This window comes from Argopecten irradians, chromosome 3 (assembly GCF_041381155.1).
Source record: "Argopecten irradians isolate NY chromosome 3, Ai_NY, whole genome shotgun sequence".
Lineage (NCBI taxonomy): Eukaryota > Metazoa > Mollusca > Bivalvia > Pectinida > Pectinidae > Argopecten > Argopecten irradians.
In genome coordinates, this window is record NC_091136.1 from 29,408,780 (window position 1) to 29,435,564 (window position 26,785).

Consider the following 26,785-nt stretch of genomic DNA (forward strand, 5'->3'; position numbering starts at 1 on the left):
TTCATTTCTGCACCGACAGCACCCGATGATGATTTACAGCGACGTTTAACCAAAGACCAAAATGAACTTTGACTAACGTCCGCACATTTTTCTATTTCGTTATTCAGGTCTATAACATGATCTTCTGAAATATGGCGATGTCTTTTTCTAAATAAACACTTTGCATTTTTGTAGAGTCTAAATGTAGCAGAGGAAGGATCGCGGGGTCGTCCTGCAGCTATCCATTCCTTACGCAGACACCACATATTCCGATGGAGGTCCTTAAGGTGCTCGTTCCAATACGGTTTTAGGAACTTGCAGAATTTCCGTTTCACCAGAGATCTTTCAGACGTACTCTGGATACAGGTAACGAGTTCGTCAGTAAACTTATCAATGTCATCCTCACACCTAAGTTCTCGCGTGTTTGCTAATGTTGATTGCTCGATGGCTTCTTCTAAGCTTTCCCGATAAGCGGATACGTTCTCAGAAGTTCCAGTAGTAATCCACTTGTAAGAGAATCGCATTATCCTACTACAATGATGATCCATACGTTCCGGAAGAGGGATGCGTAGCTCACATAACAAAGGTCTGTGGTTTGAGACATCAAGGAATCCGTGTTCTAGTACAACGCAATCACAAGCAAGATCAACCTTAGACGAGTTGATGATGATATGATCTATAAGGGACGACGATCCATCATCCGACTGGACATACATCAGAGGTTGACAAAGCGCAAAGCTGATGCCGGTCCATGAGTCTCTGGAGAGACTGGCCACGATGATTTACATAATTAGGTACGTGTGGGCCACTCAGCCGAGCATTAAAATCTCCCATAAGGATTACGGATCCATTAAGAGAAAAGTTTGTACATATATCATCGAGTTTCGCAATGTAATCCGTGAAGATATCTGCACCGTACCGAGATGTAGGAAGGTAAACTTGGATAAAATACCAAATATCAGTCCCTGTAACAAGTTTAACAATGGCGATCCTGTCATCGTCTGAATCAACAACGGATTTCATATCACTGAGTCTTCTGTGCCACATTATAGCAACACCACCTTTACGTTGATCCGCAAGCGTATGGAGAGAAAAGTCTGAAATGACGACTGCCTCGCAATCTTTGTGAATGCTATAGAACAGATGCCTGTTCTCCTCATAGAGCCAGTGCTCAGATATTCCACAGATATCGATGTGCTCCCTGTTCAAAGCCTCGTGTAGATGAGATGCAGCCGACATAATACCAGTTACACTCCATGACATAAACCGGATGTTCATCGACATGGCTAAAATGAGGCACAACAGGTAAACTATGTAAATAACCTTATACATTGTTAGATCGCGAGTTGTCATTGTAACCATAGAACTGATTATTTGAAATCCACTTGCGACACCGAATGCCTTTTGGCCAGAACCCAGACTCCTTTCTCTTTGACATGTCGGCCGATATTATGTTGACACGAGCAGACACGAAAATTTTCGTTTGCTTTTGAACAGGCGAGCAAATGTAACGCTCACATTACGAGACTCGAGGTATGTTCTAATATCATCTACGGAACATCTTTCCGACGACATACCGCTGAGAAAAAGGCGAGTCGTTTTCTTCCGAGTCACTGCCACAAACCCACTTGAATCGACACTGCTGACCTTGTCAAATGGTTGTTTTGCAGGAAGCGAGAATGACGATCCAGATTTAGAACCGTGATCTTTACAAACTATTCCATGTGGTGCTCCAGCATCTACACTCTCGTGGATGCAATAAATTGCATTGTTGTGATTATTGAACTTATTTCTTGGTCACTCAGTTACAGAAATGTATAAGGGTTGAATAATGAAATACAATTTGTGACAATTGAAATGTTTTTGGAAATTTGGGAACTATATAAAACTTTTTCCCTTGTACATTTATCAATGTATATATATGTTATTACGTGGGTTAAATAACAAAAAAAAGAAATAGATAGTTATATATATATTTTAATATTATTGTGGAAATTGGTAAAAAAAATCAGCTTTCACTATTTGAACATTCACTAAGATCGGTTAGGATAAATAAGAATTAGAGTTAAGATCTAAAATTTGATAAAAAAAAGTTTGTACATATTTATATGATGATGTGCAATGAGTGTTTAATACTGTTCTTTATAAGTAAAATATTAATTAAATTATTTATATTGAAAGATAAATTGGTCAGAAAATAAACAAGATGCTCTTCACATGTCTGTATTTGCGTTTATGTCGACTACACATTCACAACCAGAATAAGTTAGACAATACCACAGAAATCTGATAGCAACTAGAGTTTTGTGTACAAAGTCCTGCAATCAAGAACAAGTTACTCTTACATGTAGTAATATTTGATATGCTATACCTGATATTATTCCAACTCGGAATAAATACGGTTTAAATATGCAACTTCAGTGATGGTATACCTACATGCAATCAAAATATTATCTACATATAGATATTATATAAGTAGAAACAAGAATTATGTCATTTAGTCGCAAAAAATAAGTTAAATCTGTCAACATGAAAGATATAGCGCACGCAATTCTCTGACAGAAAAAATGAAGATTTAGAATTAATTTACATTTCTATATGCAAAAAAAACCCTAATAAAATGCATGATGTCATCCACGTTTTAAGATAAGAGTTTTGAAGAAGTAAAACAATACTGCGATATAATAAGAAATGACATTGAAGTATACACTTAAACACAGAGCAATGCTAGATCTTAATCAAAACACGAGAAAAATACACGAAAGCTCTTGTTACATTCAACAAACAACACGAGAAAAATACACGAAAGCTCTAGTTGCAACAAACAACACGAGAAAAATACACGAAAGATCTAGTTAAATGCAACAACGGAATATATTTGAAATTCTGTTATTACAAGATATAGAAAAAAATGAGGGGAAATATCTAGTTATTTACAACGGCTCTCTTGGCTTATCAAAAACATCTTTGTTTGATAATTAACATATTTTCACTCTTAACATATTACTGATTGTGCGTTTCGTCTAAGACACAGCAATAAATATAATGTGATATAACAATTTAGACATTCCGATCGTACTACATTAATTACTGTAAAAACATATACTACATTTCATTCGATTTAATCTGTAAAAAATGTTTTTAAAATACAAATATACTTAAAAAACCCTGCTCACTTTAAAGAAAGAAACATGTCATTTGAAACACCTAAAATAACTTTAATCTTACATCACATTGGATGTTTTAATATAATGATAATACCATTACAAGTTTTACACAGAAACAATTAAAAAAAACCCACTAAAGTCAATATCAAAATATTATATCACAGGAATAAATAAAGCCATAAATAGATATTGCAAATGAATACAAATATATCAAAAGGAATGGACTTTAGTCTTTTTGTGTGGGTTTTACCCAACCGTGTACACCATAATGCCCCATACCATAATACGTGCACATATATGTTTTACCTGTATTGTTGGAGAAGGCACCCGGATGTTAAACTTGTCTGTGCAGAGTATAATTGTAGACAAACTAGTTCGGATCATAAATAATTTGGGGAATGTAAGTATTTACTCTAGTAATCATATACATGCATGAATTGGTTTGGCACTGAGTGATTTAATGTTGTTTTGATATGTAATGAATCTAATTAAATTACGGAATATTTTCTAACGAAACCCCGGTACTTATATATTTACTACAGATTTTATTGACAGTGTTCTAAGAAGAGAAATGACAGTTATTGTTATTCATCTATGAACGTTTATGCTAAACTGGTTTTGTTTTTTCTTATAATATATATAAAATGTTAACTAGCGGTTGTAATGTATGAAAACGTAATGTAACAAATGTACTTTCGTTTTTGAATGCGTTTATGAATATCTATTTCTGTCATACCTACGGGTGTAATACTGGCTGGTCTAGGGCAATACACTCATGTCGCCTGAGGCTGTATTGCATGGCTACTCATGCAATAAAGCCTCAATACGTCACGGCGTCAACAAAATCTCTAATTTCTCGGTAAAATTTTAACCCTTTTTTCACGAATATGACTGGTTTTATTATGAAAGATGCAAACAACGGAATTTGTTATGAAAATATCACGTAAATTTTCATGTATGGAAAATTGACTCTCAGTCGTCGATTTCTCCGAATTTGTTTCGAAATGACGGGATATTATAGCTGTAAAATTGCAATAAAACATCGAGGTATGAAAGAAAAATACTCTTTCATAAGTGGATATGAAGGATAGGGATATTCTACCCTCGGGATCACAAAATGTAGCAAAACCCTCGGCAAGCCTCGGGTTTTACTACATTTTGTGACCCTCGGGTAGAATATCCCTATCCTTCATTATAGCGCCGCATTTCATTCCCTAATAATGTTTTACTTTATTTTTGTCAGTGTGTTGGGAAAGGAGATCCCTTTTCCTAAATTTCAGATTTTTCAACAAATCACAAGATTAGCTGTTTATGTTTTAAACATTAATTAATATGCAAATGTATATGAAAATTGTAGTGATTTTGATGTTGATATGACTATTCACAACAAAAATTTAAAGGGATCGGCTTGCACATGACAGATAAAACCTAAACAGTATCAACCATGTGGTTATGACTTGTAAGAGGGATAAGTGAATACTACTTCAATAACGTCATTGTACCCAAATTGATTCTATACCCAAATTGATACCTAATTTGAAAAAAAAATAGCTCAAACATTCGTTTTGTTAAAGTTTACCTCGTTTCTCAGTGTTGACACCAAATATTCAATATTTATTGATAACTAAGTTTCGTTTATGCAACTTTTTGTGTCATTTTCTCTGAAACTTTGAAATTGATAACCTGGTGTGGAACTTGTTCATCCTTAGAAATGTGGCCGTGCAACAAATACTGTTTGTACTCTAATAATTAAGATATAAATACTCAACAGAAATAGAAAAAATATACTTGCATTACTTTATTTGTGTATTAATCAAGTGCAAATTGTTATTTGTATAGCGTTATTTCTCCATCTTGATTTTTGCTAAAACTTTTACTCGTATCTTGCAACTTGATTGATCCATAATTATGTTTGTTGCATTTTTACATTGAATATTTTTACATTCATTAAAAATAATTAAGACTGTTCTTATGACATATACAACATATTGGAACAATATAGGTTTAGGTGAATGCCACAGAAAACTGAATTTAAATCATTGAAATATCACATAAGTCATTACGTGGTGTTACGGAGGAACTGAACCACCGCAGGTACTGTCAAAATAATGTTTGTATGCACTTCTTCAAAACAAAAACGAAAAAAGTGAAACACACCAAGCAACAAATGTCATATATTGCGTGTATTGGTATCAATTTGGGTACCATGACGTTATACAATATTTTTATATGGTATAAAGTAAATAGTTATTTCAAATGTTACAGAAACGTACGCTTAATTAATCCATATCATTTAAAGATGATGTATCGCTTTAAAGAAGTTATTTCATCTACATGGGGATTTCCATATTTTCTTTCTTTTCTATCTTAATTCACTATATCTATTTAAAGGCCCACTACCTTTCCGAAACGACTTTTAATTTTAAAATTGGAATGTAAATCGAGATTGATAATTGTGTAGAGTCGCAAAAGTTATCAGCTTACCGTTAAAACTACACCTATCATCATCTTCTGAACAATTATATCTTAATAAATTAAATGTCAATTTTCATAACGCGGGTCGTATTATGTTTCCCGCCGTCGTTCTAATTACCGAGCGTTAGTTGACTATCACTGCGCCAGACGGCAAAACAGGGAAATGAATCTTCACTTTTAAAGTTGTATTTCATGTAATTTTCGCTGTAACGATATGTCGTTTAAACACTTGATATTTGAATATGGACATGTAGCTTGATGATTTAGCTCCCCAATTTAGTTTTTACTATGACAAAAAGAGCGAAAGTGATAGACCATACAACTTTAACATAGTTAACATAGGAAATCTTGCATTTGTTTGGTATTGTAACTTCATCTTAGGCCATCGATATATATTTCCTGATGTTATTAATGTTTTTACGAAACTTCACTTTTTGGTTTTGGTAAGGTAGTGGGCCTTTAAGTCTCAATATCCGTATCTGTCTGATTTTTTTTCCATGATTTAGAAGAATTTTGAAGAAAAAAAAATCCTGTTGTAAACAATGCTGAGACAGGACTTAATCGAAATCAACGAAAAACATTTTTTTGAAACTTTTTTCCTACAAACCGAAGCTAGTCGATATTGTAACGTCGTTGCCGAGAACACCATGTGACTACCGTAACTACGTAATGTCATTGCGAACTCTTTTGAGAATAAAACCATGAACTTTCCGACTTCCGTTCGGCAAAATTCGTAACTTCTATGGCGACTAGTTTAAAATGAAGGCATGTTTACAAGTACTACTTTCAACATCTGCTGTACCAAAGTTATTAAGAAATCATTATGAGTATTCTTTCAACAACATCTGCAAATACTAACAATATCGGGGTCGAATCTACCTTGATGTTTTGCTGGTAGTTATTAAATCATTTTTTACCATTTCCATTATAACATTATTCTTATAGAGATTGATATTTTTGTACTTTTATAGAAATGAGAATGTATCAACACAAAGGACCATCACCACTATATTTATTTATGTTGGGATTTACAATCCTTACCTTGGTCGGTTTAACAACAACTGCCGCTGTATCAAAGGATTATGAATTAACTCATCGGCATAAAAGAGATGGGGCTTTAACTGTTCATTTTGACATGCAAAAACGGAGAGAAATCTACAAGAGAATTAAACATGAGGAACCAGCCCGTCGTCTGCTTCTTGGACACAACGGACTGACGGGTTACGAAAACGCTACCTATATCACGAGAGGAAACAAAACTTGTCTGAAAATCAGCTGTACTGAAGGTATTCATAAAAGAACACAAATGGGTCATTTTGACGCGAAATAACAATGCGTTATTATATTTTTAGGATATCTTAAACTTAAAGTTCTAAAAGAATTTATTTTAATTCATTTTAAACCAATACGATAAAACAGAATATATAAAAAAAACCTAATGTCCTAAAGAAATACTTTTAATTATGAATGTGTAATGAGATTGTGGTGAAAAAGCGGAGTGTGGTGTGTCCTTTGTCCTTATTGCATATTGTGGTATGTGTGATAAAACATTGCTTTTCCTCAGCCCGGCGTGTTTGTTGAGATGTAATTGAGTTTCAATGTAGTACTGTGGATTTATGTGAAAATTTAGCTATACGGATAGACAAGAAAATATAGTGAATGGATTCATGACTGAATTCAGTGATATGGATGAAGCCTGTGAAATTTATCGTAATTGTGAATCCGTGGTATAATTTGGTTATCTCTGAGGATGATATTGTTAAAGCTAACCTTTGGGTGTTTTGGAACTCATGTACACATAAGCATATACTTATTAATTTTATTTTGTATGTTTAATTACATGTATATCATTTGAATTGGCGAGTTACTATTGAATTTAAAGCGAAAAGTTATCCTTCCTTTCCTTTTTCGAGACCATTATGTTAGGTCATGTGACAAAGATGGCGGAAATGACACGTGTGTTCGATGTGCTGCGGGCACGTTCCTCGCGGACAACACGTCATCAATTCTACACAATCACGAGTGCGTGACCACGCCCGCTTGTTTCCCAGGTAATTTTCAGAAAACCACCAAGGGGTTTAAAACTAGTAAAGAATAATGACAAAATTATGTTCTTTAGTAAACTTATAATGCAAAAAAAAGTTTAGAATATATTATATGGTATTTCTTTGTTTGCTACGGTGGCGTATTATGGCCACTATACAATTTTATTTATCTTGTACTACAACTTAGTATCTTGTACGTACAACTTAGTATATTGTACGTACAACTTAGTATATTGTACGTACAAGATAAAGAAAATTATATAGTGGCCCGCCATAGCAAACAAAGAAATACCATACAATATATTCTAAACTTTTCTTTAAACATCATATCAGAGTACCAATTACGGGGGAATGACATTTACTAGCTGGCAAATTTTTTTGAGAATCTAATATTTATATTGTCAAATATTTCCAGAGGCAACCGTAAGCCTCAACCCAAATTATTATGGTAACCATCATACCTTTTACAAGTGTGATGTTTATAGAAAATATAAAATCCTGAATGAGTCTTCATTTCAAGCGATATTTATATGAAAAGAGTCGCAACAGTTTGTATTTTTGCGATGTGGCTAACTTCAGTGAATAACATTATTTTGATCTGTTCATTTTGATGTCGTGATTTAAGAGGCAGTTAAGAGCAGATCTCCAAACTACTGTGGTGATCATCGCACCTTTTGCAAGTGTGACATTTCTAGAAACTTTTGTGGTGTGGACCCGTGTAGATGTAAAGTGGGACATTGTACGTCGATCTCAGCACCCGTGTTAAACATCAACTGTGGCTGTGACAGGTATAATGATAATTCTAATAGTTTTGTTGAAAAGTGATGTTGTTACTTTTACATAGGGGGATTAAGGTTACTTGTTCAAAAGTGATATAGAGATAGCGATACGAAAAATATTCGCTGATAAAAAAGAACTTTCTATGTCTGTAAATTAGGATTTTGTACGTCGATATCAGCACTATATAAACTATTCAGATTTCTACCATTATGCGTCGTGTTATTCCACTCTCGGACATACATACCTATGTAGTTTGGCAATGATTAGTTCAAGTAGCGGTACCTATAGAAATCTAGATTCAAACATACGTTCGATTAATAGGAACGTATGCAACAGTTGTTCATAAATGAAATTATTTTAATATATCATTTAAACAATTAAGATTTTTGGATATTAATGAGTGCCTGTTGCTTATAATGATATCACTACACCTAATATGCATATGTCGGCAAATAACGTTATCTTTTTTTTTGGCCTTGGTTGTAGATGATTTTATTGTGATGAAAAAAGGTCACACAACTCTAGGTTATTGGATATGAAATATTATTTCACACTTTAAGTGACTTATAAGTTATTTTTAAGCTACAAAAGACACTTGATAAGGTTCGTGTCTTTTGTAACTTTCAAAAAAAATAACTCACTCGTGTGAAATGAATTCCATACCAAACAACAACTCGTTGTGTAACCTCTATATATCATCCACTGTATATTATTTGTCGTCTCAGAGAATTTGATGATTAAAATTCCGACCACACTGTGACATCTCTTGTGTGTAAGATATGTCAAAGTAATAATAACATTATTATGATTATTGTAGTCCTGATGGCAAAAATGTAAATATTTCCAATTCGCTTAGGCTACCAACAACGACAAAAACCCCACATATGCCAACTCGGCCAACATACACGAAGATAGAAACAACAATGAAAGCAACAACAACAACAACAACAACCACGGAATCAACAACGCCTTCAACAACGCCTTCAACAACGACGGTATCTAGTACTGTGCCATACACGAAAACAATAACACAGACACCTTCCGTTCAACTTCCATGTGAGGAAGACGGGTAATGTTTTCTGTTTCTTGTTCATATTTATGGAGTTTAGTTTAAGAAAACTAGTTTGTTATACTTCACATTTACAGATATCTGTTTCTCCCATACTTCACAGGGATATATCGTAGTTGCTAAGGAAAGAGAACTCTTTCACCCATACTTCACAGGGATATCCCGTGGTTGTTAGGGAAAAGAAATCTCTATCTTACACATGGGGGGAGGGGGGTGTAAGACAGCTCACACGCGCTAGACAATAACGTGACGTCATCAATTCATGCGGCGTAACTGCGGCGCGTATTGTAGATGATGTCATCAATTTTGACGCATAACGACGTTCCTGCGATCATGGCGCGATGAAAAAGCTGGAAACCAAGTGGAATTTCATCATTTTTTTTCTACTAAGTATGAGAGAAAAAGAATCAAATATGGGTCTGTGAAGTGGAAAGATTTTGGCAGTCAGCCCTCGACAAGCCTCGGGTTGACCGGCCAAAATCTTTCACTTGGGTTGAGATATCCCTGTCCACTTCACAGACCCATGTAAGATTCTATTATTCTTACATACGGGGTGTAAGACAGCTCACACGCGCTATATAATTACGTTACGTCATCAATACATGCTGCGTACCGCGGCGTTCATTGTAGATGACGTCATCAATTTTGACACATAACGACGTTCCTGCATCATGGCGCAACGAAACAGCTGGAAACAAACAGGAATTTCGTCTTTTTTCTACTTAGTATCTGCGAAAAAGAATCAAACATGGGTCCGTCAAGTGGAGAGGGATATCTCAACCCTCGTGAAATCTAGATATCGTCCGTCAACCCTCGGCAAGCCTCGTGTTGACCAGCCAAATTCTTTCACTCGGGTTGAGATATCCCTGTCCACTTGACAGACCCATGTAAGATTCTATTATTCTATACCTATATAATACCGGTATCATTTACAGTGGTCTTTATGAAGGACAGCTTTTAATATTATATTTTCATTTTAAGCAACATAAAGAACCCAAATCGAGTAAATCACCAAAACCATTAGTATAAAACTATACAGTTTTTATTGTAATTGTTTGGAAAGGTGATTCATTCGGTCACAACTATAAGGTGACCAACCTCGATACTCCAGGGATTACTATCACTGTCGTTATATCGACAGTGATAGTAACCCCTGGATTATCGAGGTTGGTCAGTGATAGTAATTGCTGCCTGATAAATAGCACAAATATTTATTCGACGTGTTAAACATTAATTTATAGACATTGACTTCTAATATACCAAATAATAACAAATCGCGTTTTATATCACAAGTACCGTTTGATAAATTTGATACAATTTTTAACTATATTGATTTTTATAATTTTTATTGTGGTGTGTTAAATTACTTTAGGTAGGTTTGTTAAGTTTATTACGTTAAATCTAACATTTTGATAGCCTTCATTCTTCAGGTTTTCAAGTGGTAATATGACTGGAATGTTCTTCGGTGGATTAATTGTCGGGATCATCATCTGTGGTATCATATTGCTTATCTATCGGAAATGTAGGTAAACTATATATAATAAGTTTTGAATACTCATGATTAATAAGTATATTTAGTTCCATACTTTACAGACTTTGTCAATGAAGATAGAAGGCATACCTCTTGTTTTCTATATATCCTTACTGTCACAATAATATAATTTTCTGATTGTCAGGTCAATGCCAAAATCCCCATAGCTATTTTTAGAAAATCATTGTCTGCACTCAGCTCTCTTCATAAACAGCTTGTAGCTACAAAGGATCTGGGGCTAATTGGAATTGTCATGAAGGTTCAGAATGATGTCAGTGTAATAACTTGGGGGTCAGCAGGGGACATGTAATGCTTCAGCAATATTCAGAATGCTAGTTAAATATAAGGTATATTTAGCTCTGCTTCATCAAAAACCATAAATGCACTCTGTTTGTATAATGGGAAAACAAAAACTCCATATTCTTGAAATGAATGATGTACAATGAGATACAAGCAATAATCGTTACTTTTTATAAAGACCTGTTTGTTGTAACTTATGAAATGGGGTAACGAAAATCCCTAATACAAAGATTGGGATCAATTAACGCCACAATATAGCAGGGCAGAATGTGTCCCCCATCCACGTCACTGCCTAACTTCGGGATCAGCAGGTGACATGTAACGCTTCACCAATACTCAGAATGCTGGTTAAATATAAATGATATTTTATGAAGTGTACGATATATCTTAAATATGATCCATAAGATATCGATGTTATACAAATGTATTGTTTTATTTTTTATTTTTCAAAAATTTTCAAAACATATAATATTATGTACATGATATTTAGACATAACATAAAAAATCACACACACATTCATACAAATCAAACTTTTTCGAAAAATTCTTCTTTGCTATCTTTCATACAGTCTTTCATACTGGAGGATAACAAACACATTAAAAAGTAAACAAAGGAAAAACCCAGAGATATACAGTGAGGTAGGGGTTAGGACTTAGCCATATACAATGTATGGTATAATTGATTATTATACATGTACATCATATTGCGAATTAAAATTATGTTAAGCAGGCGGAAAAGGGAAAGAATGTCAGGACTAGGTGAGGTCAAGCTCAACTAATTTAACCATTTATAAAAGATAACAGACACACAAATAGACAATACAAGGCCACGGCTTTATTGACAATGCACGCCATAAAGGCATTAATGGCAATGTCCAAATATATACAACAATTCATTCTCAAACTACTTCCGGAATATCACTTCCGGCATAATGTCACTTCCGGTTTCACCAACTTCCGGTTTTATCAACTTCCGGTTTCATCAACTTCCGGTTTCAGAAAAGTTCCTAGATTTTAATTTCATATTAATCAGATATCATTTCTTATCTTTAATTATCTATGTTTTTTGGTGTGGCCGAGGCTCTCCAACAGGCCATTTATCACAAATAGTTCACTATTGATATGCCTGAGGCTCTCCCCAACAGGCCCTTTATCACAAATACTTCAAATAATGGTATGCCCGAGGCTCTCCACAACAGGCCCTTTATCACAAATAGTTCAATACTGATATGCCCGAGGCCCTCCACAACAGGCCATAATCTGAATACTATGATTCTGGTTTGTCGAAGTTCCCACATACTGAGAGTTTATCAGCGGAAATTCTGGAAAAGAAGAAAAAACAAGCCAGCAGCAAAAATTTCACAAAGAAATATCTATACAACAAATAATAGTGCTTTGGGAGTGAGGGAGGGCTTATGAATTCTTTTCTCAGAGCCGTGACAAGAAAGGACGTTTACGCATGCCCGCTCAAAAAACTTCCAACTTCCGGGTCATTGTAAATTGTGTCACGGCAACACCGATCCGGAATATACCGAGATATAAAATTCAACACCTAAGTAGCCCATAAGCTGTCCCGTTTATAAATTGATTTATTCCTTATAGAATAAATCTAATGATTTTCAATTTTCTCGCCTTTGCCACAAGCAATATATTGTTGGACCTTGTAATAGTCTTTTATTGAATTATTAAGTGGTGTTACATTGAGTAACATATGTAAACATCTGGTAATTTAAATATACTGTTTAATAAACAAAGCAATATCATTATAAATGTTGGTATACATTCCTGTTTGACATATAAAACCAAACAGTATTGATTTTTTTTTTAATTTAAAGGCCAACAACCCTTTCGGACCAAAACATAAAGGTTTCTTAAAACATTAATAACATCATAAAATATATACCGATGGCCAAAGATGAGATTACAACACCAAACATACGCAAGATTTCCTGCGTAATATATGATAACAGTGGAGAGTCATTTCGCTGTTTTGCCGTCTGGCGCAGTGATAGTCAACTATCGCGCGGTATTTAGGACGACAGCGGGAAACATAGACGACCCGTGTTATGAAAATAAACATTTTATCTATTTCAATCAAATTGTTCAGAAGGTTCGTGTAGTATTAATGGTAAGTTCATAACTTTTGCGACATTACAAAACTATCGATCTCGTTTTAAATTTCCATTTTAAAAATTAAAAGCCGTTTCGGAAAGATAATGGGCCTTTAAGGAAAAGGAAATATTAAGAGCGTTTAACAAAACGTCTCTACATTCACATAAAATACGTACACTTGTCTCTCTTTCGTTATAATATATTATTACGTTATGGTATATTAACAAAATAAAGTAAAATAATCCTTCAACAACAGTTTATAAGATATCTTTTATTAATTCGTTTTCAGAATTATATGTTGCAATACCTCATAAGTTACCATGGTTTGAAGTTGTGCGAAAATTCATTATTCCATTCTCAAGTTATCATCTGCTAGTGGTATATTACATTATTTATCGACTTTTTCTATTGAGTCTATGAAGTACATGTAATTATGCAACTCCGCGGAAACGACTCGTGCATTGAGGTTGTGAATCCCTCTTTACTCTTAAATATGGTTTATTTAAAAAAGCCATGAGTACGTGGTTAGTTTGTAGTTTAAGATGGGTAGGAACCAATTCTCAGGAAGGCATTCAAAAATATATCATAACCTGAAGCGTTTTAATAAGCTGAGACGTTAGAAATGTGGGTTCTTTTAGATATGTGATAAAAACTTAATAACTTAAATTTGTGGTTTTTTTTTTAAATTTCATATGAAATGAACACTCTGAAATTTAGTATCCTTTAATGTGTATATGACTATATAGCAACCAGTATTAATTCTCTTTGAGTACATCACGTGACAGAATACTGGATTCTGATTGGCTACACACATGGCTACTATTTGCAATAGTGCCCGTGCAAGCGGGCACTATTGAAGTGGCGCGAAATTGAACGTGAATGTATGGTGACGTCACCATTACATGACGTCATTATAACGTTGCGCTTCGACCAAGACGTCAAGATGGCGGACAGGCTGTTGTGTACGGGGATGGAAGCAAATGATGTTTTTTTACAGAAGACAGTTTGACCTGCCTTCGGCTCGGGCACTATTCCATCCCTCGACAATACTATTAGGCAATAGTGCCCTCTCAAACAGGCCATAATAGATAAATAATAATCTGTTCATATTATGTACTATATGAAAGGCGATGATCAAGAAAGTGTAGAAGATTGCAATAATTGTAAAATGATGGTTACTTCTATTGTTGGTCAATATTCTTTCTGTGTTTTCAGCTTGCAGTAAAAATGATAATGGTCAAACAGCAAGTAAGAATACTTTCTTTCTCGTTTCAAACATCTCTTGATTTTGGGACACTCTTCCTAAAGTGAATAATGTGTTATTTTATGTATTACTGGTATATGGAACGGCATTCTTTCCTATCGTTTCATTTTGTGCGTTTTAAGGTCACTGTTCTTATATCGATATTCTTATATTTTGTATAAAAACCCAAGAACACACGACACAAGCATCTGCTAGTATTTGATTTGTGCTGAAGAGGGTCAAAATATATTGCCTCTATTTCAAGACGCTGATTGTCACGTGTGTATTTATAAATCAATATTCATAAAGTAAGAAAGTTCACGTGAAATGACATTTGTTATGTTTCAAGCATTAAGATGTAAGCCTGTATTGGTGTATTCACTTGATTTTTTGCAGGGTATTATTCGGAAGTGCCAACAACTTCAGAACGACGAAGTTCCTGAACCTATTTCGTTAGATATAAGGACTGGAATTTTCTTGACCCTTCAGCGTTTAACTATCCATGAAGAGATCGAGTTTCACAGGATATTATTGATTTTAGAGTTTAAACAAGTGAGACGTGCTCTTGACTCTGATTGGAAAACAGAAAGTTTGTCGGTTTGCTTGTTTGGAATTTGCCACCACATAAGCATCTTTCTTGGAAAGCATTGCATCGTAATTAACCTGTGGAAACAGCAATGGATAAAGTAAAGCGAATTATGGTTGCTTAACTAGAATCTAGAATAGATTTAAGGTTCACGCTGTTACATGGAGTATCTTTATGAAGCTGTTTAAGCTGTAGGGTTTGGTTTGATATTTTCGTTTTTGTACATTTACATTATACAACATATTTGGGAGCATAATAACAAAAAGTTCTCACAATAATTGGAAATTAATTACTTTCAAGTTGTATCTGTGCTTTTCTAGTTTTGTATAATGCAAATATGGAATCATAAGACATCACCTGGCCAAGCAATGTCTCAACTTACAAAATTATCCTAGTGTGAATACATGAACATTGTTTTGATCTCAAAGTACACTTTGTTAGAGGAGTCCTGGTTATTTTTCAATTTGGGAGGGAAGTTAATTGATAGTTAGTTGTTGTGATATTTTATTTTAAGCAGAACATTATTTTATTCCTAATTTTTTTCATATTTATATTTATGTAGATACCACTGCTTCATGTTTTAAAATTATGATATGTAAGCATGACTGCTTAAAGATGCTCCACCGCTGACAAATGGTAATTTTTCACTATCAGAAACAGCAGCAGACGATTTAGTATTTTTCTTCAGTTACAAAAGTTACTTAATTAACAGCATTATCACTATTAAAAAGTTTGAGCTTCTAATTTTATTTCAAGTTTAAAATATATATAAAAAATAATTAATTGCATCCGGAAGAAATTCCGTGTCACTATATTCTCTATGGAATGAAGTACTGATTGCGCAAGCACCAAAAGCAAAATAAGTTATTTTATATTATTTTTTGTGTTAATTAGACATATATATACACGATTTAACACCAAATATGTTCAAATGTTGAATATCATGTATGCTCTGTCGGCGGTGGAGCATCTTTGAGATAAGTTTGATTCTTTTCGTATTTTTTCAATGCCAAGATATGAAATCAAAGTATACGCTGTGGTTAAGATGTATACTTTTATCAATATGTGAGTATTGTTTTCCGTGACGTTCTGTATAAAAAAAATGGTAAAAAAGTATTGTTTTTGTCTTAAATCATACATTTCCCCATTCTGATTAGAGTAAAATACATGTATCTTCGTCAGTCAGTACTAACGGACAGACCGATGAAGAAACACAAGGAAAGTAATTATGACATATCAAAATGGCATTACATATATAGTTTTAGTTAAGCTTTATATTATATAATGTAAAAGTTTTTCTGTGCCATAGTGATTTTGTTTCATATTTGTTTTATTTCAGTTGACAATATTAAAGTTACAATATTCGTGCATTATTTAAGGATTAAAGTCTCTTTCTGGTGGTTCTATCGAAGGATAAAGTTGAGTAGGGTAGGCCTACCGATATTTGGAATGGACCGCGAAGAAAAGCGGTCCATTCCAAATATCGATACCCTACTCAACTTTATCCTTCGATAGAACCACCAGAAAGAGACTTTAATCCTTATATTTACAGTCTTAACTATTATTTTCATAGCTCAAAATTTACCCTTAATAGTGTTTATGGCATTTATAAGACTAAAATTGAATTATATCGTTTGGTTCCGACAGGCATTTGGAACAGCCACTTGAAGTGGCGGAAATTCCCGCCAATTTATCAATGAACATACCAATAAAATGAGTTCCGTCTGATGAAGCATATATCTGGGGTTTTCCCGGTATGGAACTATAAATCATTTTATTTATCTGTTGTTAAAAACACCATGGTGCAAAGCAGTTTGGTTTTAATCTTTTGCTTCGTATGATTTCACACGCTTACACAATTCATAACGTGGCAGGATATTTAACGTAGTTGTGACGCGGTGTCCGATTCAAACCGCCTGTGTCAAGGAGGTGTGACAAACAGAGAGTTTCTTCAATTTTGTGATCACTTGAGTTCTACTTAATCAGTTCACGTTTGAAATTTCTTGAATACACGGATGTTTACATAGTTTCATGTCATTATTTCCGGATTTTGGAGATTTTCAAATGTATCGGACGTCGTTTCGAGGAACATGTACAAACACAGGTAGGCCCACTACTGTAGGCCTAAACGTTTACTGTACCGCTCTCAAAATGTTAACTATATTCATATTGTTGTTTCAAACACTTCAATAAATATTAGAGGTATCTATTACAAGTATTGTAAAGCTACAATTGTAGGATTCCGTTTCATTGATATTTCGAAACACCCAAACGTACATTGTGTATGTAAGACAGGTCTACTCTCGCCGATTCACAGTAGATTCTAAGCTTAGATAACGTACAGGACTTGTCTGTCCGCCGAGGTGAACAAAACTGCTTTGTCGTGCTATGTCGTTTTGGTTAAACTTATCCACCTCAAATACTGATGTTTTTCTGACATATCTTATTCATTCGCGTACAACCAAAGATGTTAAAAATACGAATAGAATGAAGATCTAGGCTACATGTGGTAGAGAACAACACAGACTCACCGACACACAACATGTAAACATTGCGACGTCATCGGAATGTGCAAAACTGTACATTGTACAACATTGTTTATTTATCATACGCACGGAAGCATTGGTCAAAGAGGTACGTAGTAACATAAACAATGTAACTTTTCTACATTTGTATTTACACATGTACATGTATATGTGTTCAAACCTATTTTGATACATGTACATGTTCATCGAACGTACGTTCGGTTACTGAAAACACCAAAAGTTTCTGATTTGGCCCATCATAAATTCATCCGCGCGGCTCCAAATTGCGCGTGACATACTCAATCTATCGAGAAATAAAGTTGAGTAGCCTTTGGTTGAAATCAACGGGGTTTATACTATCAATTCACCACTGACTGTAAATATTATAGTTTAAGTTTAGATCAAATACAAAGAAATATATCATATAGTCTTTTCATGGAAGGTTAAGATAAATACATTCTGTCTAAGATAATGCATCATTATATCAAGTGTTTACTGGCAATATTTTCAAATATAAACATGATCTGCCAAATCTCTATTGTTTATTTTATCTTGATATTAATATGTTCCTTGATTTGAGATTTATACATCTGTGTTAATTTACTTTACCAGTTTTATTATTGATATTCATATAATTGATACATCTTTATAAATACTTATACAGCCAATTTAGAACATATCCTTTCTTCTTGCTCAGTGGCCCTAGCGGATGGACGGTACACCTGGCGTCACGACAAGGTTCTGTCTGTACTTGCAGACACTCTGGAGAACAGTAGAAAGAGATCAAAGAGGGACAAAGGCGGCTTGAAATTTATCAATTTCGTCAAGGCCGGAGAACAGAGTGTTAAAGGCAGTGTGGAAGGCAGTGGAGTGCTAGGTACAGCAGAAGATTGGCAGTTGAGGGCAGATTTGAATGGCCGGATGACATTTCCACCAGAAATAGCAGTAACCAACCAAAGGCCAGACATAGTAATTTGGTCATCATCGTCCAAACAGGCTGTGCTGGTGGAGCTGACAGTGCCGTGGGAGGATCGTATCAACGACGCCTATGAGCGAAAACAGGCCAAGTACCAAGATTTGGTATCAGACTGCCAGCAACGAGGATGGAGAATGTGGTGTCTTCCTGTGGAGGTTGGTTGTCGTGGTTTCGTTGGGCAGTCTATGTGGAGGGCCCTGCGGATCATCGGCATTACTGGCATAGAGAGAAGAAGATTGATAGGGCGGCTCTGCAGAGAGGCTGAGGTGGCATCAATGTGGCTGTGGAAGAAGAGAGAGGAACAGTGGAGAGGGCAACACCAGTAACATCAAGTTGTGTATGAACATTAAATATCAGAACAACAGTGTTGCAATATACTAGCGGACAGCTGAGTGGTTCCGGGCTGGGACCTGATCACCCCAGTCGGCGCACCTCCGGAGGTTGTAGTGAACAGCGCCGAAACAACCAAGGAAGGAGGATTCACCTGACGACGGGACCATGACGCATCATACCATCCAAGATGTATATAGGTAATTACAATCTGGTAAGCCAGTGACCGCCAGGAAAGTCTGGATGACGGCTGCGAATAGGGCAGTGACAACCTGGATAGACAGGAGACAGTCTGGAAAGACAGGCAACCAAGGGTGTGGAGGCTTAGCAGGCTGAAGCACATCTTCCGCGAGGAGGAACCTTTGATTCCGCTATAGACAGATATATGGAGAAATACCCCCAAGGTCGCGCGAGAGCGGGGGAGGATGAGCGACCTAATCTGGAGGACACAATGGATACGACACCGGATCGACCAAGGACTGAGAGACTGAACAATGGCAGTACTTGTAGTTGTGGTAAGACCTTGAAAAATGAACGGGGACTTAAGATCCACATGGGGAAGATGGGGTGCGCGCCTATTCTGCGTTTGACACAACGCGCAGGGCAACCTGGTGAGACGGAGGAGGAGGTGGTCCAGGAAGAAAACCATAGTGACCACAGCGTCCATGTGTCATACAATGAAGAGGACAACCGGAATGATGAGTCAACAACAGAAAACCGCAGTCAACATACCCCCGAAGTCAGGTTACAGGAACCAAACCTGGCTGATAGCAGGAAAGCAAAGATCAAGTGGCCATCAAGTGCAAACAAGTCAGAGTGGGAGAAGTTTGATGTAGATGTAGATGCAATTTTAAACGCATCTTTGGCAGGAGGAGTCGATAGGAAGATCGAAGGCATGACATCAATAATGTATAGCGTGGGTCTTGATAGATATGGTGCAGAAGAGAGGAAACAACCAAAGAAGACTATCACTAAGAATAGGAGGCAGCAGGAAATAACAGGCATGAGGAAAGATCTGAGACGGCTTGCAAAATCGTTCAGATGTGCTACGTTAGAAGATAGACCTGCATTGGCAGAACTTCGCAGAAACATCAGAGAAAGGTTGAAACTTTTAAGAAGAGCTGAAAGGAGTAGACGAAGGAGGAAGGATAGGGAAAGAGCACGCGCAAGATTCACAGCCAACCCTTTCCAATATACATCACACCTTCTTGGCAGCAAAGGGTCTGGAACATTGAAAGCAGAGAGGGAAGAGGTCGAGAAGCATCTGCACGATACGCACAGCGATCCTATGAGGGATGAGGAGCTTGAGAACAACGAAAAGCTCATTCGGCCAGACGAACCAGATCATTTGTTTGATGAGTCTGAACCAAAGTTGAAGGAAGTAAAAGATGTCATCAGGAAAGCAAGAACAGCATCATCACCAGGTCCCAATGGCATAACTTATAGAGTATATAAGAATTGCCCGAGATTGACAAAGCGACTGTGGCAGCTCATTCGGATAGTATGGAGAAGAGGAAAGCTTGCTAACTGTTGGCACCAGGCAGAGGGATGCTTCATACCAAAAGAGGAACAATCTGAGACACTCAAGCAATTCCGGACCATATCCTTATTGAACATCGAAGGAAAGATATTTCTGGCAATACTAGCGAAGAGAATGACTAATTACATGCTGCATAACAACTATATCGACATCTCTGTACAGAAAGGAGGGGTTCCAGGTGTGTCAGGATGTGTAGAACATACCAGCGTCTTGACGCAGATAATCAGAGAAGCAAAGGAGATGAAAGGGGAGCTTGCTGTCATTTGGCTAGATCTAGCAAATGCATACGGTTCCATGCCGCACAAACTGGTCCAACTTACACTGGAACGGTATCATGTGCCGGAGAAGACACGACATCTGCTGGAAAGCTACTTTGACAAGCTAGAGCTTAGATTCACAGTCCAGGACTACACAACCTCGTGGCAACGTTTAGAGGTCGGGATAGTCACTGGCTGTACAGTGTCAGTGATTCTGTTTGCTGCAGCCATGAACCTAATGGTAAAATCAGTGGAGAAGATGAGTAGGGGACCATGGATGAGAGCTGGAGTTAGACAACCCCCAGTAAGGGCATTTATGGATGACATGACCATCAGCACAAAGACAGTCATAGAGGCAAGATGGACTCTTCAGGAAATTGAAGACATCATCATTTGGGCCCGTATGAAGATTAAACCATCCAAGTCCAGAAGTCTAGTCCTGAAGAAAGGAAAGATCAAGAATGAAACATTCAAGACTGCAGATGAAACCATTCCAACAGTTTCCGAGAAGCCAGTTAAGTGCCTGGGGAAATGTTTTGACGACTCACTCAGCGATATTGGCAACGTTAACAACACGCAGAGGCAGCTTGAGAAGTGGATGGACACTATCGACAGAAGTGGCTTACCAGGAAAATACAAGACCTGGATATACCAGCATGGAGTATTACCAAGAGTTCTGTGGCCGCTGTTAGTCTATGACGTACCAATGACAACTGTTGAGTCAATGGAAAGGCTGGCAAGTAGATACCTTAGGAGATGGTTGTCTGTCCCACGAAGCTTCAGTAGCATAGGACTTTACAGTTCCGGAAGTAAGCTGCAACTTCCTCTCACATCATTGAAGGAGGAATTCAAGGTGACTAAGGTCAGGCAGTTACTCATGCTGAGGGACAGTCGGGATGCCAAGGTTAGAGAGGCAAGAGTAAACATCAGAACAGGACGTAAATGGTCAGCAAAGAAGACTATGGAAGAGGCAGAATCACAACTTCAACATGGGGACATCGTTGGAACAGTAGCTTTGGGTAGGCAAGGGCTTGGAGTGACAACAGGGAAAAAGTGGAGGACATCAAACCAGGAGGAGAGGAGACATCTTGTTCAGAAAGAAGTTCGTGCAATGGAAGAACAGTCACGAATGGTTAGAGCCACGGGTATGAAGAAGCAAGGAAATTGGCTTAACTGGGAAGGCGCCCGCCAAAAGAAATTGTCATGGAATGACATTTGGTGCATGGAGCCTCAGAGGCTGCAATTTCAACTAAAGTCTGTATACGACGTATTGCCGACTCCATCTAACTTGGCAACGTGGGGAATGACGGACGACCCAGCTTGCAAACTCTGTGGAAGACCAGCCAATTTAGAACATATCCTTTCTTCTTGCTCAGTGGCCCTAGCGGATGGACGGTACACCTGGCGTCACGACAAGGTTCTGTCTGTACTTGCAGACACTCTGGAGAACAGTAGAAAGAGATCAAAGAGGGACAAAGGCGGCTTGAAATTTATCAATTTCGTCAAGGCCGGAGAACAGAGTGTTAAAGGCAGTGTGGAAGGCAGTGGAGTGCTAGGTACAGCAGAAGATTGGCAGTTGAGGGCAGATTTGAATGGCCGGATGACATTTCCACCAGAAATAGCAGTAACCAACCAAAGGCCAGACATAGTAATTTGGTCATCATCGTCCAAACAGGCTGTGCTGGTGGAGCTGACAGTGCCGTGGGAGGATCGTATCAACGACGCCTATGAGCGAAAACAGGCCAAGTACCAAGATTTGGTATCAGACTGCCAGCAACGAGGATGGAGAATGTGGTGTCTTCCTGTGGAGGTTGGTTGTCGTGGTTTCGTTGGGCAGTCTATGTGGAGGGCCCTGCGGATCATCGGCATTACTGGCATAGAGAGAAGAAGATTGATAGGGCGGCTCTGCAGAGAGGCTGAGGTGGCATCAATGTGGCTGTGGAAGAAGAGAGAGGAACAGTGGAGAGGGCAACACCAGTAACATCAAGTTGTGTATGAACATTAAATATCAGAGGTTGTAGTGAACAGCGCCGAAACAACCAAGGAAGGAGGATTCACCTGACGACGGGACCATGACGCATCATACCATCCAAGATGTATATAGGTAATTATGTGTGTCTTTCCTGTTTTTAAGATTAATTACTTTTAAAAAGAGATCTCTTCCGTTTAAATTTTGTTCCTTACAACGATAATTAATAAATAATAACTGAGTCATTTATACAAAAAATTTTGATGACATTAAGTCAGTTTATTGAATAAAAACATGAAACAATGTATAACATTTTAAAGCGAATAGTCGGCTAAATCGGTAAAAATGGTGTAAATATATCCAGCATAATTTCTTATGAAATAGAAAAATATAATCTCCCATCAAAATCGCTCTGTATGCGAAGAAATTAATATACATGTATATTAAAGGAATCCTAATGTGTCCTCCCGACCGGCTATCAGTGTAGTTCAATCTTAACGCATGCGCAACACCCACCAGCTCTTGTCTCCGTAGTAAACAAAACATGGCTACCGTAGTTTTGAATCAAAAGGTTTCCGCCAAAACAACCAACTGACTCCCCTAAAATGCGAAAGGAAAGGCGATGGAAGCAGCGACAACTCGGTAAACATTACGACGCATGGAGAGTGTTAATACAACTTGCTATAGTGAAGAGAACAGTTCAAACGAGCACGCAGCTCTGGACCGCTACTGTACATGTGCGTACCTACATGTAGGCCTATGCTACTACCCGGTACTCCCTGCTCAGCTGATAGTAAGTGAGTCTTCGTATTTTGATCATTATGTAATTAGTCCCTAGCATTATTTTTTCATGAATGAGTGGTCACATATGGTCACATGTTTCATACCTGTTCCCCAATCGCGTAAAACGTAACCCTGGGGTAAATAGCGGTTCTTTCGTGGGGCCTCTTTAGGGGTAATGCCCTGCATGTATATTTATAAAATGTACCGTTGTAATGCATGTACAGTTAGAATGTAACCGCTAGTGCATTATCAAGCTAAGATTTGTTTCAATTAACCTATAATATTATGCTACCAGTCAACTCATACAGTTCTGATGTGTATATTTATAGATTTTTAATTTGTATAATTCTGTATATGTTCTGGTATACACATACACTGTACACTACAATATATGTGTAAGTAGGATTTAGGTTAATTGGTAAAATTATATTGTATATGTTCTGGTATACACATATGTAGGTTTTATCTTGATCTTTAGATATATTTTGGAGGACACATACAGTATTATTTCTCTTCATAATTAATAATTAGTGTTTGTATATCTATTACAACTGTACCTAGTTCATGTATACATGACAAACTTTACATAGTTGAAATGTACTGCAGCCATGTATCATTTATTTTCATTCTGAATTTTTGTTGGAACTGAATAATTAATTTTGTATCTTTTTTGAAGCAATATTTGATTCTATTAAATGCATCAGTGACACATTCACAACTTATAAAATGTTTTCTCTAAAATAAAAAAAAAACCTGTAGAATGAACCTACATTTATTATTCATTTATATATATTTGAAAGATTTTTTTTCAGGCACCATGCATCATCCATTGGACCTGTATACAAGTGTATGTATACATATACATACAATAAGCATCATGAAGTCTGAAGAATGTTGAGTTGAGTGCTCTTAAAAGTAAACTTTACCAATTGGACCAAGAAAATCATCAACAGAACATTTAAATAGTATTAATTTATCAAATGTTCCTTTCAACTGTAATCATTAAATAAAATCATGATGCAAAACTTTTTCATTGTTTAACTTTGTATAAATATTTGTTTATATTAGTCCTCTAGATCCAGTGATTATAATTCTTGCATCCACATGTCTGCATGTCTGCCCATTTGTTTGTCAGGGCTTGTGAGATAGCTTTTCAATTACTTTTAAATATAAGGATTTGTTTACAGCAATATAGATACCCTGGTCTTAGGATTCCTAAATTCTACTTTACAAGAGAGTAAAACTAGAAAGTTATCTGAAATGTTAAAAATCTTTTTTTCTGAACCAAATTTCACATTTATTGTCTATGTGTAACTTGTACATAGAACATACATGTATTAATACTAACAGTGACTACAAACACATACACTGAAATGTAGTATGTAGTACTATATACATCTGTTGTGATTTGAGTTCTAAAGAAAAAAATGGTACATATTGTACATGGAAGAAAGAAAGAACCCTATCACAAGTGTGCTTTGATGTAATCACCCATATCTGAATTCAAAGTTGCTCCAAAATCATCCAGACTAAATAACCAAAAAAAAGTCATGTAAACCCCAAATATGCAATGACCAGATGAATGATAAAGCATCCTTCCACTTCCATTTATCTGTAGCTATTTCTTCTGAATTTCATCCCCCACCCAAGTTACAACTTCCAAACCACATGATTCTTTTGTCTTTCAGCCCCCCCCCCCCCCACACACACACATACATACCTGATTTACCTGATTGATTGTCATGTTATTTCAGGTTCCTATTTAGGTATTATTCCTAAAAACCAAAACTGGTATACACACTGTATACTCTCAAAGGAGGGAAACCGCTTCATTCAAAATTGTAATTTACTATTTCATCTTAATTTTAAAATTTTCAGTTTAATTATTACTTATATGATATTGGACTATTAAAACAGTATAGAACCCCTCCGCTACAGACAAAGTACTGTTGTACACATTTCTCTTAATTTATTACTTTCCTTCCAACTCAATCATCTCCAGAGCACAAAAAAAGAACAAGAAACAACAGAAAAGGAAAGTAATATATATATAGGCCTATATGTTTTCTGTAAATATATATGATAGCATAGGCCTACATGAATGTGAAGAATTAAATATTATCAATGTTTGAGTGAATTTTCTAGTTGTAATTCTATAGCAGCTACATGAAATGTACGTTAACGTTTACATGTACATTTTACAATACAAATACATTATAAAAGTTTCTTTCCTTCCGGCTAAACATTTCTGTCATCTCTCTACAGAACTCAAAAATTGTTTACAAAAAACAGAGACATAGATAATTGAATTAAATCTCTGCAAAAAACTACACGAATAATTGAACACATGTGAATGGAATATATAATGTACATATTGTACATGTATAATGTCTATGTATGAGCTAATTTATTTTCACATCTTTAACAGCTACATGCATGGACGTTGTATGGAACGTTTTCGTGTGGTTTTAAATGGGAAATTATGTTACGATTATTTATTAAATTTCATGATTCGGTTGATGTGAAATACGACGATTGCGATGCGGCAATAATTGCCCCTTGCCGGGCCCCATCTCTGCATCGGCCGAAGATGCTTTTATCGAAAAATGATTACAAAGCATTGTTATTAATTTAAGAATACTTCTTTTGCATCAAATGTATCATCTCAAAACAACAATTTACAAACCGCATTAGTGGTTTATCACACGAAACGAATCTGACACGACTGAGAAACACATGTCCGTGTTGACATTTCCACGTAGCCTCGTTTTCAAAGAGTTTGGCGAATTTATATTTAGAACTGTGCTAAATTTACACGGGGCTTCCCCAAAATTTCAAAGGTCAAAACTGGACACTGTAAGCAAAACTCGACCATTATTATGGTATGCAATGACTTTTGGAAGGCCAAAGAATGCATTTAGACTGGTTTCCTTTGCCCGACTATTCACTTTAACGAATAAAATAGGGTATTTATCCTAATGTTTGGAAGTTAACGCATGTCTCGTTATTTATGTAGTGTCTTTCGAACGTTTTATATTGTGACGGAGCATTTCAGTTTCTCAAGATAGTTTTAACATTATTTCTTTATAGTGATCCTGGGATAAATATAATTATATAT

At 36.2% G+C, this 26,785-nt stretch overlaps 2 protein-coding genes across 4 annotated transcripts; both read left to right on the forward strand.

Moving 5' to 3' along the window:
• The first annotated feature begins 1,146 nt into the window (after positions 1-1,146).
• Positions 1,147-16,658, forward strand: LOC138318139 (uncharacterized). 3 transcript variants are annotated; one of them, XM_069260268.1, is made up of 8 exons: positions 1,147-1,284; positions 6,593-6,907; positions 7,535-7,672; positions 8,292-8,454; positions 9,303-9,515; positions 10,946-11,037; positions 14,674-14,706; positions 15,098-16,658. In XM_069260268.1, exons 2-8 carry the CDS (start codon positions 6,595-6,597, stop codon positions 15,142-15,144), a joined length of 999 nt encoding a protein of 332 aa, XP_069116369.1. In that variant the 5' UTR covers positions 1,147-1,284; positions 6,593-6,594; the 3' UTR covers positions 15,145-16,658. The 3 variants fall into 3 exon arrangements, with proteins under 3 accessions (XP_069116369.1, XP_069116370.1, XP_069116367.1); XM_069260269.1 differs by lacking the exon at positions 1,147-1,284 and adding an exon at positions 3,406-3,546 and having other exon boundaries at positions 10,946-11,041; XM_069260266.1 differs by lacking the exon at positions 1,147-1,284 and adding an exon at positions 3,406-3,546 and having other exon boundaries at positions 15,098-16,657.
• LOC138319612 (uncharacterized) lies at positions 16,455-19,114 on the forward strand. Its single transcript, XM_069262759.1, has 2 exons — positions 16,455-16,509; positions 18,510-19,114. The coding sequence occupies exons 1-2, from the start codon at positions 16,455-16,457 to the stop codon at positions 19,112-19,114; spliced, it is 660 nt and encodes a 219-aa protein (XP_069118860.1).
• Positions 19,115-26,785: the final 7,671 nt, after the last annotated feature.